At 42.1% G+C, this 14,312-nt stretch overlaps 1 protein-coding gene across 2 annotated transcripts in view; it reads left to right on the top strand.

Annotated features, from left to right (window-relative positions):
* Nucleotides 1–5,597: 5,597 nt before the first annotated feature.
* The window catches only part of iqsec1 (IQ motif and Sec7 domain 1), a 138,691-nt gene continuing 129,976 nt past the window's right edge, over nucleotides 5,598–14,312 (top strand). For both annotated transcript variants that reach the window (XM_023955126.1, XM_023955121.1), the window contains exon 1: nucleotides 5,598–6,136. In XM_023955126.1, coding sequence (XP_023810894.1) covers nucleotides 5,862–6,136 — 275 coding nt within the window. In that variant the 5' untranslated portion in view covers nucleotides 5,598–5,861. The remainder of the gene's footprint in view (nucleotides 6,137–14,312) is intronic.

The following is a 14,312-nucleotide window of genomic DNA, read 5'->3' as shown; positions in this document are numbered from 1 at the left end:
GAAGCTCCAGACACGTGAGCAAAAGCGCCATTCTCATTGGTCGAGTAGATTTCGACGCGACGCGTCGAAAAAAAAAAACGAACCCGAGGCGTTTTTTTTTTTTGACACTTTAACGCGTGGCGTTTTTTCGCGTCGGTGTGCACACTCTCGTTGGTGCCCTTTGTTTAGTCACGAGGTGTTAAACGTCGGCGAAAATCGCCGGCGAAATTCGTCCCGGTGTGAACAGGCCTTAAGGTTGTGGATTTGTTAAACAGCAGCCAGCTCAACCTTCCTTCTTTTCCTTTGTTCCCAGAGTCCTTCTGCTGATAACTAGCTTGCACCTGGTACTTTGACAACACAAGAGTCACCACTGTGGAGATGTGCAGTACTGTTGTACTCATGACTCAGAGTCTCAAAGGTTGGGTCAAGGTTATCAATGTCTTTCTGATCAGGCTATTTGGGTCACCTGTGTTTGGCAGCTCTTCTCAGCTCAGCTCTGCTCCATGTCCTCCCTTACTGCAAAGTCTGATTTTGGTTCACGAAAAAGAGAAAACAGTGCTACAAAAATGAGAGCCAAACTACAAGAAACAAAAAAATTCCAAATTGTAGTAAAAGAAGAAGAAGAAAAAACAATGACAATAGGATGTCCACCAGCACCACAAGTAGGGCAGGAGCCCAGTGGGAGCCACAAAAATCCCTAAGCCCCCACACAGCCCCTAGGGTCAGAAAACAGCTAAAGGCCAGCTGCTCGACAGTCCAGAACAAGGGAGTTAGAGCTAAAACAGAATCCCTCCACAGGAAGAGACCAAGAGATCAGCCACACCTCATGCCAGAACCCCATCAACGCTAAGACTATAGAATGTTTCATTATTGGACATCCAAATCTGTGATGTCATCCAGGAACCTGATGACACATATCAAGTATTATTCAGTTGTCACTGCACTTTTAATTATCCAAATAACCTATTTTTTGCACCATTCTTCAACAAAACTCTACCACACGAGGCTTTTGTTAAAAAGGAGATAAACTGCAGAACGCCATAAATGCAATACTGTTTCAGAGGAATAGCAGGCAGCAAGGACATAAAACTCTGCATTGTTTGGATCAGTACTTACTGCTGAGCTGAAAGGCCTCACTTCCTTTCACTCTCTCTGTTTAGCATATTGGCAGGAAAATGTCTGCAGCATCACTAATGAAATGATAATGGATGTAGAAATCCTTCTGAGCGTGCGCAGTGTGCCTGTTGTCAGAAACAGGAAATAAATCCATATTTGGGGTGGATGTTGAATTCAGACTCAACACTTTCGGTCTAAAATATTATCTCCATCAGCGATCAGGGCTGCGGCATCTTTTTTATTGCTTTGATGAAAGTAACTGTTCTATAAAATGTCATTTTTATCCAGTGAAACCTGCTGCTGTGCCGGCCGCTCATATGAGAAGTTATTATTCACTCAGGTTCATCTTTCAAATGAACTGCGGGTCTCAGATCCAAAACATCCACCCATCCTCAGAACCCCCTGTATCCCTTTTTAGGGTTGCTGGAGTCTATCCTAGTTGTTGTGGCGATTGCAGGGTACACCATGAACAGTCTGTTGAAGGGCAACACACTCCCATGCACACCTATAGGGGCAATTTAGAGATGCTAATGAACCTCTGAAGCATGTTTTTAGGTTGTGGGAGTTCCTGGAGAAAACCCACACATTCACAGGGAGAAAATGCAAACTCCACACAGAAAGGTTCCATCCAAAATATTGGCGTCTTTAACACTAACAAGGTTCCTAATGAGGTCACCTCAGAGTTAAAAACCAACAGCAGGTCCATCAGAATGTCAAGGATTATCAGAGCCTTAATCTCTCTGGTTTAAGCATAAAGATGTCGGATTGTTTTCAAACCCAGGGTATTAAATAAATGTACACTTCACTTTTTTTGTGAAGTGACAACAGAGTGTTATGGCTGTTAAGGACCTGTAGGAGATGGCAACGGGGTGAGATGCCAGGAGGCCTTTGGTGCCAAAGGGAACTTTTGGTTTCATTGGTGTACATTGGATGCAGCCGGTTTTTAAAGATAGAGTTGATATAAGTTTCCAAGCATTTGATTTCCTGATTACTACATTTTTACATCAACATTCAGTTCAGCTTTGGACAAAAACATTAATCTGTGGAAGAAAGCAAAACAAGAGGGAATGCATACATCCAAAACTTATCATTAGACTTTGTAACCCTTGTGTAATCCTAGGCACTTTAACGTTGGGAGTTGGGTAGACCCACTAGACAGTGCGCTGAACCTTTTTTCTTCAATGATTTGTGAACCTCACTGGTGTCCATGGATTACATGAAATCTTTCAAACTTTTATCCACCTTTGTCATGGTAGGGAGAACACGTCAATGTAAGGGTGGGGTCATCTAAGATAGCACAAGGGTCAAAAATCGGAATTGAAAGGATTAAATGAATAGAAAATGATTCCTAATTTGTGCCACACTCTGAACTCATAAAACAAGACTTTTGGGTTTGGAAGTCAGACTGTGAATGATTTAGTTTCTCCTCTTCTGTTCCATTACTTTTAACCTTCTACTTACATCTCACTGCTCAGGTTGTGAGGTTCAAAAAGTTGAGCGCAGTATTTCTTTTATGTATTTTTTCTGGCACGAGCTCACAAAAACACAAAAAGGTAAATGGTTAGCAACAGCAGCCAGAGCAGGACAAAATTAAAGGTCAGCTGTTTTTGCACCACAAGATGGGGACTAAAAATGCAAGGAAAGAACAGCTGCACATGTGCGCGTCATCAGCTGTGGGCTGTGGAGCCTCTGGGAGACTTTTGATGTAGCAAAGGTCATGGTTTGAATTTCTACTCCCTTGCCCCCCTGCATGTTTGTGAGCTGGCAGCTCAGTCAGCTCTGCTAACACTGAGGGGGTGAATGGAAAAAATAGTTCTGGTAAACCTGTATGCCTGTAAACAGCTGCAATCAGGTGGGCGGGGACCAAGGCAGAAACACTGACCTTGACCCACGTGAGCTGAAACACTGCAGAAAGAAAGTACAGTTTTATGGAAAAACTATAAAATGAGCAGGACTAAACTCCATTTCTATATCAAGTCTGAAAAAGACTGGCCATTTCGTTAAACTGAAAACAATTTGACACATGCAAAGATTTAAAACCAGGGGTGTCAAACTCATTTTGGTTCAGAGGCCACATTCAAAGCGTCTGATCTCAAGTGGGCCGGACCAGTAACATAAAAGCAAAAAACAGCTTTTTTTTTTTTTTTTACTCAGTTGGAAAAAATGCCACATTCAACATAGTAGTCTAATCACTTATTATTCCACATTAATTCACAGAGGACAATAGATCTCAAATAAAATCCATTTCACTTTAAAAAAAATTGGTTTATTCACTTTTTAAGCAGACTGGATATTTTACATCTGACACTGAAGCAATCCCAATAATAAACTCAAGAAGGGCTACAGAAAAAAATGAAACACCCTGCCTAAAATGTAAATGTGCAACTCAATGAAAAATGTAACTAAGTTAAAATTGCAAACATTTTTGAACATAAGAATTTGGAGTTACCCTCCTTTCTCTCCTAAAACTTCAACCAGTCAAAAATATAAGGATTCAGATCCTGTGCAGAAACACATTTACTGTCATTCAAGTGTGCAAAACAATGAAATGTACTAGAATCTTATCCTGGTTTGCTGCCTGAATTTTGTGGCAACTCCTCCCTTCTTCCTGACCTTCAATGGGCGCCATCAGTAACCAGACTGACGTCACGTGACCAGTTCACTCCAACATAGCCCAGCACAGCAACTAGAGAGCTGACAATGTCATCAGCTGTTGTTGTGTCCATCAACTCTAGAAACGGCGCTATGACGTCTCTTCAACACCTTTAATAAATATGCAGAGCTGTACAGATCTGGGATGTTGGTGCTTTTATCAATAGTGACCGAAAATACAAAAAATAACTGAATTCCTTCATTTGGCACCCAAGTCTCCTCAGAGATGTTGTATCTGATCGTAATCCTCCACAGACTCATGTTGGCAAAGGTCAACTGCTTTTTGGGGCACAAGAATTCTGCAGCCTTCAGTATTTTTCCATAAGGTAGCTTTCACTGCTCCATCAGTGACGTCACGGCTGCAGTAAATACAGACGGTTGTTTTTTCAGTTCAGCTTATTGTTGGTAAATCTTCTCTTTTCTTAATTCCAAATGGTGAAACTTTTCTTTATGGCGAGTCTCATGGTGGTGCTGAATGTTGTATTCTTTGAGCACCTGTTGATGACATACCAGCATGCAGGTTTTGCATTCAACTTCGTGAACAAATAAAACTTTCCATTTTTCCTGGAAAGCTCAGAACTCAAACCCATTTTTTTCTTTTTGACAACATTTTGGTCATAAGGGTGTCACTACTGATCATTGATCATGTAATAAAAATAAGTGCTAGTTTGAGATTTTTTCAGTGATTGATTCAGACTGTTTCTCATTTTGTGTACATTCTGTTCTAAAATAAGTCATTTCTACTTATTGCTCTAGTTTTTTGTCAATGTAATGAAAAAATAACAGTATTTAGGTACATTAAAATAAAATATAATACAAGTTTGCTCAGAACTAGCAAAAACTACTTATTTGACTGTCATAACCCTTTTTGAATGCTTGTGTGAAAATCCTTGTTTCTTTTGGATCTCTCATTAAGTAAAAATTAGATTACTTGCAGTTAATTTTAATGCTTAATTTTCTTCCTCGGGTTAGTGTTCTTTTCTTAGTTCTAGGCTGTCTTTCGTGTAGCTGTGGAAGTCTGTAGACTGATTGTTAACATGATAAAACGTATTTGTTTCAAGAAATACACTAAGCAGATTAATTGTTTTCACTTGTAATGAACAAAATAACCTGTTAATTTGTTGGCAAATTTCATTTTTATTAGCTATAGCGTCTGACTGAGCTGCGTTAAGTCAAACTCATGAAGACACGGCTTAGCTGGTTCCATAATTCACCACTAGGTGTCACTAAACAAACATTTGGATGAATCAAAACCAAAACCGATTCAAATTCGATCCATTTTATGAACCGATTCTTCCCATGCGTCCTTCCGTCATGGGCAGATCATTGGATCCATTTGACACCTCTCTCAGAATCACATCTGGGTTTTCATTTTATAAAGTAACAAAGAAAATGCTCAACACAATACAACATCATCAGCAACACACATTAAAATACAGCCCAAAAGTGCTATAACAGTACAAGGACAAATAATAAACAGGACCTTTTGGTAAACCTCGTAGATATGCGATGAACCGAAACAGCCCTTCTGATTATAGTTTTTTTAAGAGACTGAATGTCAAATATTTATAAATGAAAGTGGCTCTATCTATGTTTGTTATATGTTAAAATAAAATATATAACGAAAGTGAGGATTTTTAAACCAAATTCTGAGTTCAGAAGAAAGCAAACCTGCAGGACACGGCACGCAGTCTTCATCATCATTAATCCTGACAAGTTTAAGGAGTTTGGAAAAATTATAGTCTTCTGTCTTTTGATGTATTTATTTTTTTCGTTATTCTGCGTTCATTTGAAGACATTGTGTTTGTTTGTTTGTTTATTGGCTAACCCTGACGTTCACTACAAACGGGTTCGTGCGTCTGGGAGTTGGCGCGCGTCAAGGGGTTAACGGCTGTGGCGCGTGAGGCGCGGTTGGTTGGCTGCTTGCGCTTTGGCTGCTGCTGGTTGGTTGGCCGCCCGCTGCGGCTTTGCGCTCGTGGACGCGGCGGCAGCGGCGCGCGGCAGAGAGCCACAGAGCTCGGAGGTGGTGGCGTCGGGGAGAGGATGCGTGCGCGGGTTTGACCGCGCTCCCACTCGCATGCTGCTGCTGCTGACTGTGAGAGCAGCCGGAGAACATGTCCTTCATGGACGGCATGGAGAACCCAACGGAGAACCCGAGCAAGGCGGTGGAGTATCTGAAAGAGCTGAACAACATCATCGAGACCCAGCAGGGGCTTCTGGACCAACAGAGGGTCCGGATCGAGGAGTTGGAGCTCCAGGTGGCGGACCTGTGCCAGGAAAACGCCTGTCTGAAGGAGCAGCATCAGCGGCACCTGGCCGCCTGCAGACTACTCCAGCAGGGGAACCATGGCGCGCTGGGGGCCATCAGGGAGAACATCACACCAGAAAAGTAAGTTATAAATGGGGATGTCGGGGCTGCAGAACTTTTCCTTCGTTCACTGGACAGACCCAAGGATCCAGTCACACCCCTCTTCAATGTTTGGTTCATGAGATGAATTCCAGGTTCCTGTACATAATTAACGCAGACCTCGAAGGTTTGTGGAATCTGAACCCCGTTAGCCGCTCAGTGCAGCTGAATGGTCAAACTCCACCTGCCAGATAGCTTCACCCTGCGGTGGAGGTTCCATCAGGACAGGTGCAGAGAACCCAAATTACTTTCTTCTGGCAGCTCAGATGAGGGAAACCTGCTGCCTTCATGCGGTCACAGTCAAATTCTGCGATTTAACAAATGAACAGCAGCTGTTTTTACTTTCACTAAAGTGTATTTTGTTATTTTTATTCAACTCTTTTGATTTTTCACATATTTTTAAAATGTTTGTGTAAATATTAATTCATACATTTAATATTTTGCATTACTGAACGATTTAGGCAAGGGATTAGGCAACCTTATTAAGTAGAATACTAAAATGTTTATCCTCGTGGGATTCCGTAGTTTATAAGCATGCTTTACAACAATTACTCAATGCGTTTGCGTGCAACCTCTGGATTCTGGACGCAAGGCTTTTAAGTAAATCTGCAGATTTTTTCCCCCAGTGACTTAACCCTCTACTGTTCTGACTCTATTGCAGAATCAAGCTCTTTTACATTTTACAGTATAGAGCTCATGTGGGGGTAGGTGTGATATGAGGGTGAGACATCCAGGTTTTCATTTTTAATTCAATTTTTCCCCCAAAAAGAAAAACACATTTAATCTGCTCCATTAAAGTCCCTCTAGCCCCCCCCCAGTTTGAGGCTAGATATTCATACATATTTTTAGCGGCCATCAGGTGAAGATCACCTTCATTTATAGGCAGAACATCTGGCTATAACTGTCATTCACCAGAAACTAATTTCGACTTTTCTGATTTTCAAATGACATTCGTCTTATTAGTTGTCACACACCTGGGTGTATGAAATGTGTTTTCCGCATTTGACCCACCCCCTGGGGGAGCTGTGAGCTGCAGACACAGCCGCGCTCGGGAAACATTTGGTGGTTTAACCCCTTATCCAACTCCTTAATGCTGAGGGAGGCATATGGGTGATATGATCATGGATTTGAACTGACAATCTCATGGTGGACACTCTTCCACAAGGCCACTAAATTGGTTGAACCTTATTCACAAACAGCAGGGATAGGCTGGGTTTATGACCATAATATATAGAATAATGCATTTTCTATGAAAAAAATAACATTATTACATTTGATATGGCATTTAAAAGGCATAATTAGGTGTCTGCTGTCTGATTACTGCCTCGGATCTAACACCATCATTTAACCAGGGGTCACACAAAAAATCAAACTCCAGCTTTGGGTGAAATTGAACAGATTTGCATGGAAAGGTGCAGTTTTATGCTCGATAGTGCCCAAGTCGTCACAAGTTTATATGTAAGTGCACATGTTTGTATGTCAAAAAGCACACAGAAGATTTTCCAAATAAAAAGGCATTTTGATGATTAAAAAATGCACTTTAGTTGCATTTTCATCACCAAAACTGTACAGATTTATCTATGAAAGTGCAGTTTTCTGTGTGAAAACTCACAGCTTCTTTTATGTGGTGCGTAATGAGGAAAAATCACTTCACGGAGGCAGGATGTGGAACTCCCCTTTTTAGACTGTTTCCACAAATACGATTAAAAAAAAGTGTGACAGTACTTGCTCTTGCCGTTTCCTTCATTCTTGCTATTTACAATGCTAGTGGGATTAGTTGTTAAAAATATTAAAGTCAATGTGTAGCCTATTATCTACTCCAATATTTAGTTCAATGTATTGCCTACAGATGCAGTGAAGGAATAGTGGATTGACAGTGATCTTCTGGGCCGTGTTTATTTCTGTCAGGTCTGTTATTTGAGTGATTTATAGCCTTCCATGTTGTTATGGAATTTGCCCGTTTTCCATTTGTGTGGAGCTGATAATAGCATCAAGACGGAACCAAAGCTCTGCAGATTTTAAACTGTTTGGTCTTAAGCACCTGGTGGAAGATTTATGTTTATAATGTGACTAACAGTTAAGTTTAAGAGTTTAAAGCATTACTCGATGGTTCTTTATATGTACCCCCCCCAACAGCTGAGAGGAGGTCCTGACCCTGGGAGACTGTTGGCGGTAGGACAACATCAGCTGTTCTTTTTTGTGCTGACATTTGTCAGCAAACAGTCCCAGCCTTGACTGTAGATCAGTGGGAAGTTTTGTACCTCCAGCCTTTCTGACACACACACCTACACACACGCATGCACGCACGCATGCACACACACACACATACACACACAACCACATTACAATCCAATTTGTCATGATTATTTGCATCCATCCTTAAACTCCATCAGTTTTTGTGATGAGGTAGAAAGATCTTGAGTTTAAATTTTAGTAACGTTCTTAAATAAACCTTAACAGATGAATTCCGTATTCCACAATATTTTTTAAAAATGAGTTTAATTAAAAATGATTATATTCAGCCTTTTTCAAACCAGTGGGTCACATGACTATATGTTTGGTCCATCCTCTCTCACAGTCACTTGTGCCTGGACGTCTGAAAAAGGTTTGTATGAGTTGCCTCGCCCTCCACTGGTCTGCAATTGTACGATTTCCGCGTCTCCTGAGCAGGACCTGCGCTGACTCATCTCCCAGCATGTAGTTTTCTGAAGCTGTGATGTGTTTCTAGCAAACCTTTTTTCTTGACAGTTTATTCTGAAGGCTGGGACTCTTAATTTTCGTGGTCTTTGTCCATGACCTCAGATGACTTTAGAGCTGCTTCTGTGTTTGGTCCGGCAGACACTTTAAGAGAGAGGTAAAGCTGAGAAAAACACGTTTTGCACATGCAGGTAAACAATCCGATTCGTCTAGCTTGGTTCTTTAGCTGCTCCAAAAGTCACACCCTCAGTCTAAGGATTGTCAACAGTAACAACAAATGTGCCAAAATACAACACAGGTGTTTTTCCTTAGGTACATAGTGTTTGGGCAATTTCTTTCACAAGCTACTGGCCATTTGAATACAGATTTTTTTTAAAAGTTTTCTACTAGATGTTCATTGTTTCTTGTTGCTTTCACCAGTTGTTCCTTAAGCTGATTTAATGTTAAAACTGCACTGTGGTGGTGTCTCAAGAACAGGCAGAAGGCTGGTTCCAGGCTGAGTGGCACAAACAATACTTCACACTGTGAGGCTCAGTGCAGTGCTGAAGTATGCTGTGAGTGACTGCAAATGAAAATTAAGTGTGTGGTATCCAGAAACTGTGTACTGGGGTTGCTGGGAGATGAAGTGCACTGACTTCTGACAAGTGGTAGATTGCTCTTCTATCTACACTTTGGCATCAAATTAAAATTTCTCAGTCCAACTGCTATAAAAACAGACAATTGAGCAAGAAAAAGGAAATTAAAAGTTTGAAGCTGCTGTTATGTGACTGAATAGAATTGATCTGCTCTCAAACGGAGAGAATAACTTAGCTAGTCTGTCTCTGCTGTCTCAAATCTTTTGACTTTCTGTCATTCCTTACTTCTACATCTTCCCTATATTTTACTCATGTTTTTCCATTTACCCCCACCTTCACAAAAACGAATCCCCAAAGCGCTATCTTGATCCATTCAGGCATTTCTGAGTATTCCTCTAAAAACCTGCGCTCTGAGCGACAGCCCCTCCCAATCCACGAAAATGAGTGGGTTTCTTACAGAGTAGATGAGTGAGAACAGCCCCTTCCAGGAAGAGTCTGCTCCACAAACACACCCACTTTCTCCCTTGAGGTAGGTCTTTTGCTAAAACTCATTCCTTTTATGCACAATATCCACATCCATCTTTGCAAAAGTTTAGATGTTGCTTGTTTTCATGGGCGAGACACATATACGCTGCCGAGGCCGGCTCTAGGTTAACGTCATGAAATGGACAGCACCCACAAGCAGTGAAAGGTGGAGCCTCAGAGATAGAGATGCCTTACTTCATGTTTGGAACATTAACTGTGAAAATAACTAATATTTAATTTAAAAAATGTTCTTTAGTGTACCAAAGATATGTCATCATATATATGGATAAAGTTAACTCTGAAAGGTTAGCATGATATGGGCTCTTTAACATTCTGTCACGATAAATTCTGTCCAACACAAGTGACTATCAGCTTCTGTTTGCTCAGCTGCTGGACAGGACAAGGGAAAAAATGAGATAAAAAGGATTTATTATCTTAAGCCATTCCTAGTTTTTAGCCAGACCTCAGCCTAAGACTTTCCAGTGAAAGAAATAAGATGAATAAAATGAAAGTTTATGGTGAGTCAGAGGAGCTGGACAACAGCAGGTGCTCTTTAAAGTCAGAGCAGCATCTGTCATGTTCCCATGCTACTGGGTGGACCACACCTCCAGTGTTCGTCCACTGCTAAATGTGGATTTGAGTTCTGCTATTCCTCCTTTTATGATTGAAACAGCATGACTGCCCCAGCTAGTGTTTCAGATTAGAGCGGTTTTTGTTGCTATGGTAACAGAGGATAAACGCGGCTCATTAAAATCCGTGTAGCAGTTTTGGATTTTACAAGTGATAACTTTTGTCCATTTTCGCTTTGAAGTGTGTGCAATTTTTTTTTTTTTTTTTTGCTTTTGCTCACCATTTATCTTATCAGTGTGAGACAACTGCAGCTTTCTTATTTTTCCATGCCTAAAGGAGAGAAACAGATACCTTGGGTGCAGCCAGGAAAAAGGGCTGTTTAAATTTATCTTTTAAACTGCAAAAAGAAAATCTACAATTAGTTACATAAATTAATGTCCACAAGTTACAAGAACATTTAAGATAATCAGTCTATACGCTCTCCTGAAAATCTTGCATTGTCTAAGCCAGCAGAAACAGCTGTGAAATGATTTCAAGACATTGAGGTCCGAATAAGAGGACACTTTTTTGATAAGATAAGATAGATAAAAGATAAAGATACTTTATTGATCCCAGCTTGGGAAATTCAGTTTTTGCAGCGTCGGCGTTAGGCTCAAGATACAAACTTACACACAATAGATGACAGAGAACCAAAACAATCAATCGGAAAGAAACATCAGTGAATTAGCACAGTCGTATTGCATGCCACATCAGGAGAGAGAAAATAGACGGACCATAAATGACTTTATCTATTGCACATGGATGACAAGTTATAGAGTCCAATGGAGTGAGGAATGAAAGATCTCCTGAAGCGGTTTGTGTGACAGCGAAGCTGCCTTAGTCTGTTGGAGAAGGAGCTCCGCTGACCGTCCAGTACAGGATGGAGAGGATGCTCAGGATTATCCATGATGGATACCAGTTTATTTAAAGTCCTCCTCTCCATCACAGATTCAAACGTGTCCATTTTGCAACCAATTACAGAGCCAGCTCTTCGGATCAGTTTGTTCAGTCTATTGCTGTCCCTAGCAGGTATGCTGCCCCCCCCAGCAGACCACCGAGAAGAACAGAGTGCTGGCCACAACAGACTGGTAGAATATTTCAAGCATCTTGCTGCACACGTTGAAGGACCTCAGCCTCCTCAGGAAATGGAGTCTGCTGCTGGCCTTCTTATACACAGCAGTGCTGTTGCTCTTCCAGCTCAGTCTGTTGTCGATGATTACTCCCAAGTACTTGTACTCCTCTACCTTTGCCACCTCTCTGCCAAAGATGCTGAGAGGCTGGGAAGCTGGTGGTTTCTTCCTGAAGTCCATCACCATCTCTCTGGTCTTTTCCACATTCAGCAGCAGGTTGTTTTCTCCAGACCATCTCACAAATTTATCCACAAGATCCCTGTACTCCTCCTCCCGCCCACCATTAATGCAGCCAACAACAGCAGAGTCATCAGAGAACTTCTGAAGATGGCAAGACTCTGAGTTGTACTGGAAGTCACTGGTGTACAAAGTGAACAGGAAGGGAGAGAGCACAGTTCCCTGTGGGGCCCCCACACTGCTTGTCACCACGTCAGACAGGACACCGCCCAGCCGGACAAATTGCGGCCTGTCTGACAAGTAATCAATGATCCAGGAGACTAAGGCGCCGCCCACACCCATCCGCTGCAGCTTCTCACCCAGTAACCAGTGCTGGATGGTGTTGAACGCACTGGAGAAATCAAAGAATGTGACCCTCACAGTGTCCCCCCCTCCATCCAGGTGAGAGTGAGCACGTTGCAGCAGGTGAATAACAGCATCCTCCACCCCCAATCCTGGCTGGTAGGCAAACTGAAGTGGGTCCAGAGATGGTTTCACCAGAGGTCTCAGGTGGGACAACAAAATCCTTTCCAGAACTTTAGCTGCATGGGACGTGAGGGCAACAGGGCGGTAATCACTAGGTCCAGAGGGTGCAGTCTTCTTGGGAACAGGAACCAGACATGCGGTTTTCCAGGTGTCCGGCACCTTCATCAGACTGAGGCTCAGGTTAAAGAGGTGCTGGAAAACAGTGGATAGCTGGGCGGCACAGGACTTCAATATCCTGGGGCTGATGCCGTCTGGGCCAGGAGCCTTTTTTGCTGTAACTCTCTGTGTGAAGGGCTAAATGTAGGGTTAGGGGAAAGCCTCAGGGGTAGAGGAAGAATTCAGATTCGGCCGATGTAACATACAATATAAATACAGTTGAAATGTGGGTTAACAGAAAGTCTCTTTTGCCAAGGAAAATGTACATTTGCCAATTCTTCAAAAAAATCACATAGACCTGTTTGTCCCCCCCAGGTGACCAGAACATAAAAGGGTTGCTATGGAACTAAACCTACAGAGAAGCAGCTGTTTTCAAATTTGTGGTTTTTAATAAATTTGTCAAGTGCAGCTCTGACCAGGGAGGTGGAGCCAGAGGGGAACTGGGAGGGGCTTGAAGCAGCCCCTCAGCCAATGAGGGTAGGTGAGGAGGGAGTAATGGTGGAGGAGGAGGTGGCGCCTGCCAGCCATACAACGGTGCTCGTGGCTTTAATTGTTTTTGATTCTTCTTTGTGTGCAGAGTTATGTTCTTCCATGTTACGGTCTTTTCTTTTTGCTTTGCAGCGTTGTTTGTTTCGATGGCGCCTTGTTTCTTTTCTCTTTTAAGCTTTAAACTAATAGCTCCTGATTTGGGCTTCAATAAAAACTTCCAGTCCTAAAGTGATCAAATGAAATGTTGCAAACAGGAACTGCCTGCGGGAAGAAGTCCTTCCTCCAGAGGTGAATCTTTTCTGTCATCCACTGATAGAGATTGCAGTATGAGGCCGCAAAGGCAATTAACCTCCAGATTTCCAGGAGTTTATTCTTGTCATATTCTCTTCATTCTTGCTGTTAATCTGATACGATTTCCAATTAAAAACATACTTTTAATAAGAATGACATAATCATACTGTCATGTCATGCCATGATGTCTCTCAGCATTTCCTTCTGATTTTAAAGCTGAACTCAACAAGTTCAAACAAGCTGAAGCATCAGAGAAAAAGATTGAAGCTTTAAAGTGGAAGTCTAACCTAAATCTAAGCAGCTGTCAGGTTACCTACCTCTGAGTGTTGCTCCTGTTCATCAGATATCACACAGCTTTGCTCCGAGCGTGTTACATCCCACCCAGAGGGAGGGAGAAAATAGGCAACATAAAGAAATAATATTAAGCCGGTAAGGGTTGAATGGCTGTCAGTGCAGCCGTTTATTTTAAATGACAGCTGCAAAAGTAAAGAAGGTAACAAACTTAAATGCTCAGGCACTAATGCAATAAATAACCAAAACAAAATTTAACTACATGGACATCACTAAAGTACAAAACATAGTCCAAAACACAGATCACAATTAGAGGGGAAAACCGGGCAGTTTCCAACAGGCTTCTAACGCCAAGTCCAACAACAGGGGGTCAGCTGATCAAACAGATTCCTCCCAGGAATTCAGCTGCCCACTGGAACATAGGCTGCTCCAGGCTTTTATGCTTCCCGCCCAGCCTGGTGATTGGAGGAGAGAAAAAGCTGCAATCATCAATCAGGAAGTGAACTGATGTGGTGGAGGCTTCTGCAAAAGACACACATACACACAACACACATATACACACACCAAAAAGGCCTGGGGCCGTAACACCCCTCCCCTTAAGTTGCAAGCCCTTAACCCTAAGGGTTTGCAACCAGAACCACCAAACAACATTAAGTGTGTGTATGTAACATTACCGAACGAAGGAAAAACCGG

Source organism: Oryzias latipes, chromosome 5 (assembly GCF_002234675.1).
Source record: "Oryzias latipes chromosome 5, ASM223467v1".
In the NCBI taxonomy this organism is placed as follows: Eukaryota; Metazoa; Chordata; class Actinopteri; order Beloniformes; family Adrianichthyidae; genus Oryzias; species Oryzias latipes.
Note: the sequence above shows the minus strand (reverse complement) of the source record. Positions and strands in the feature narration are given on the sequence as shown.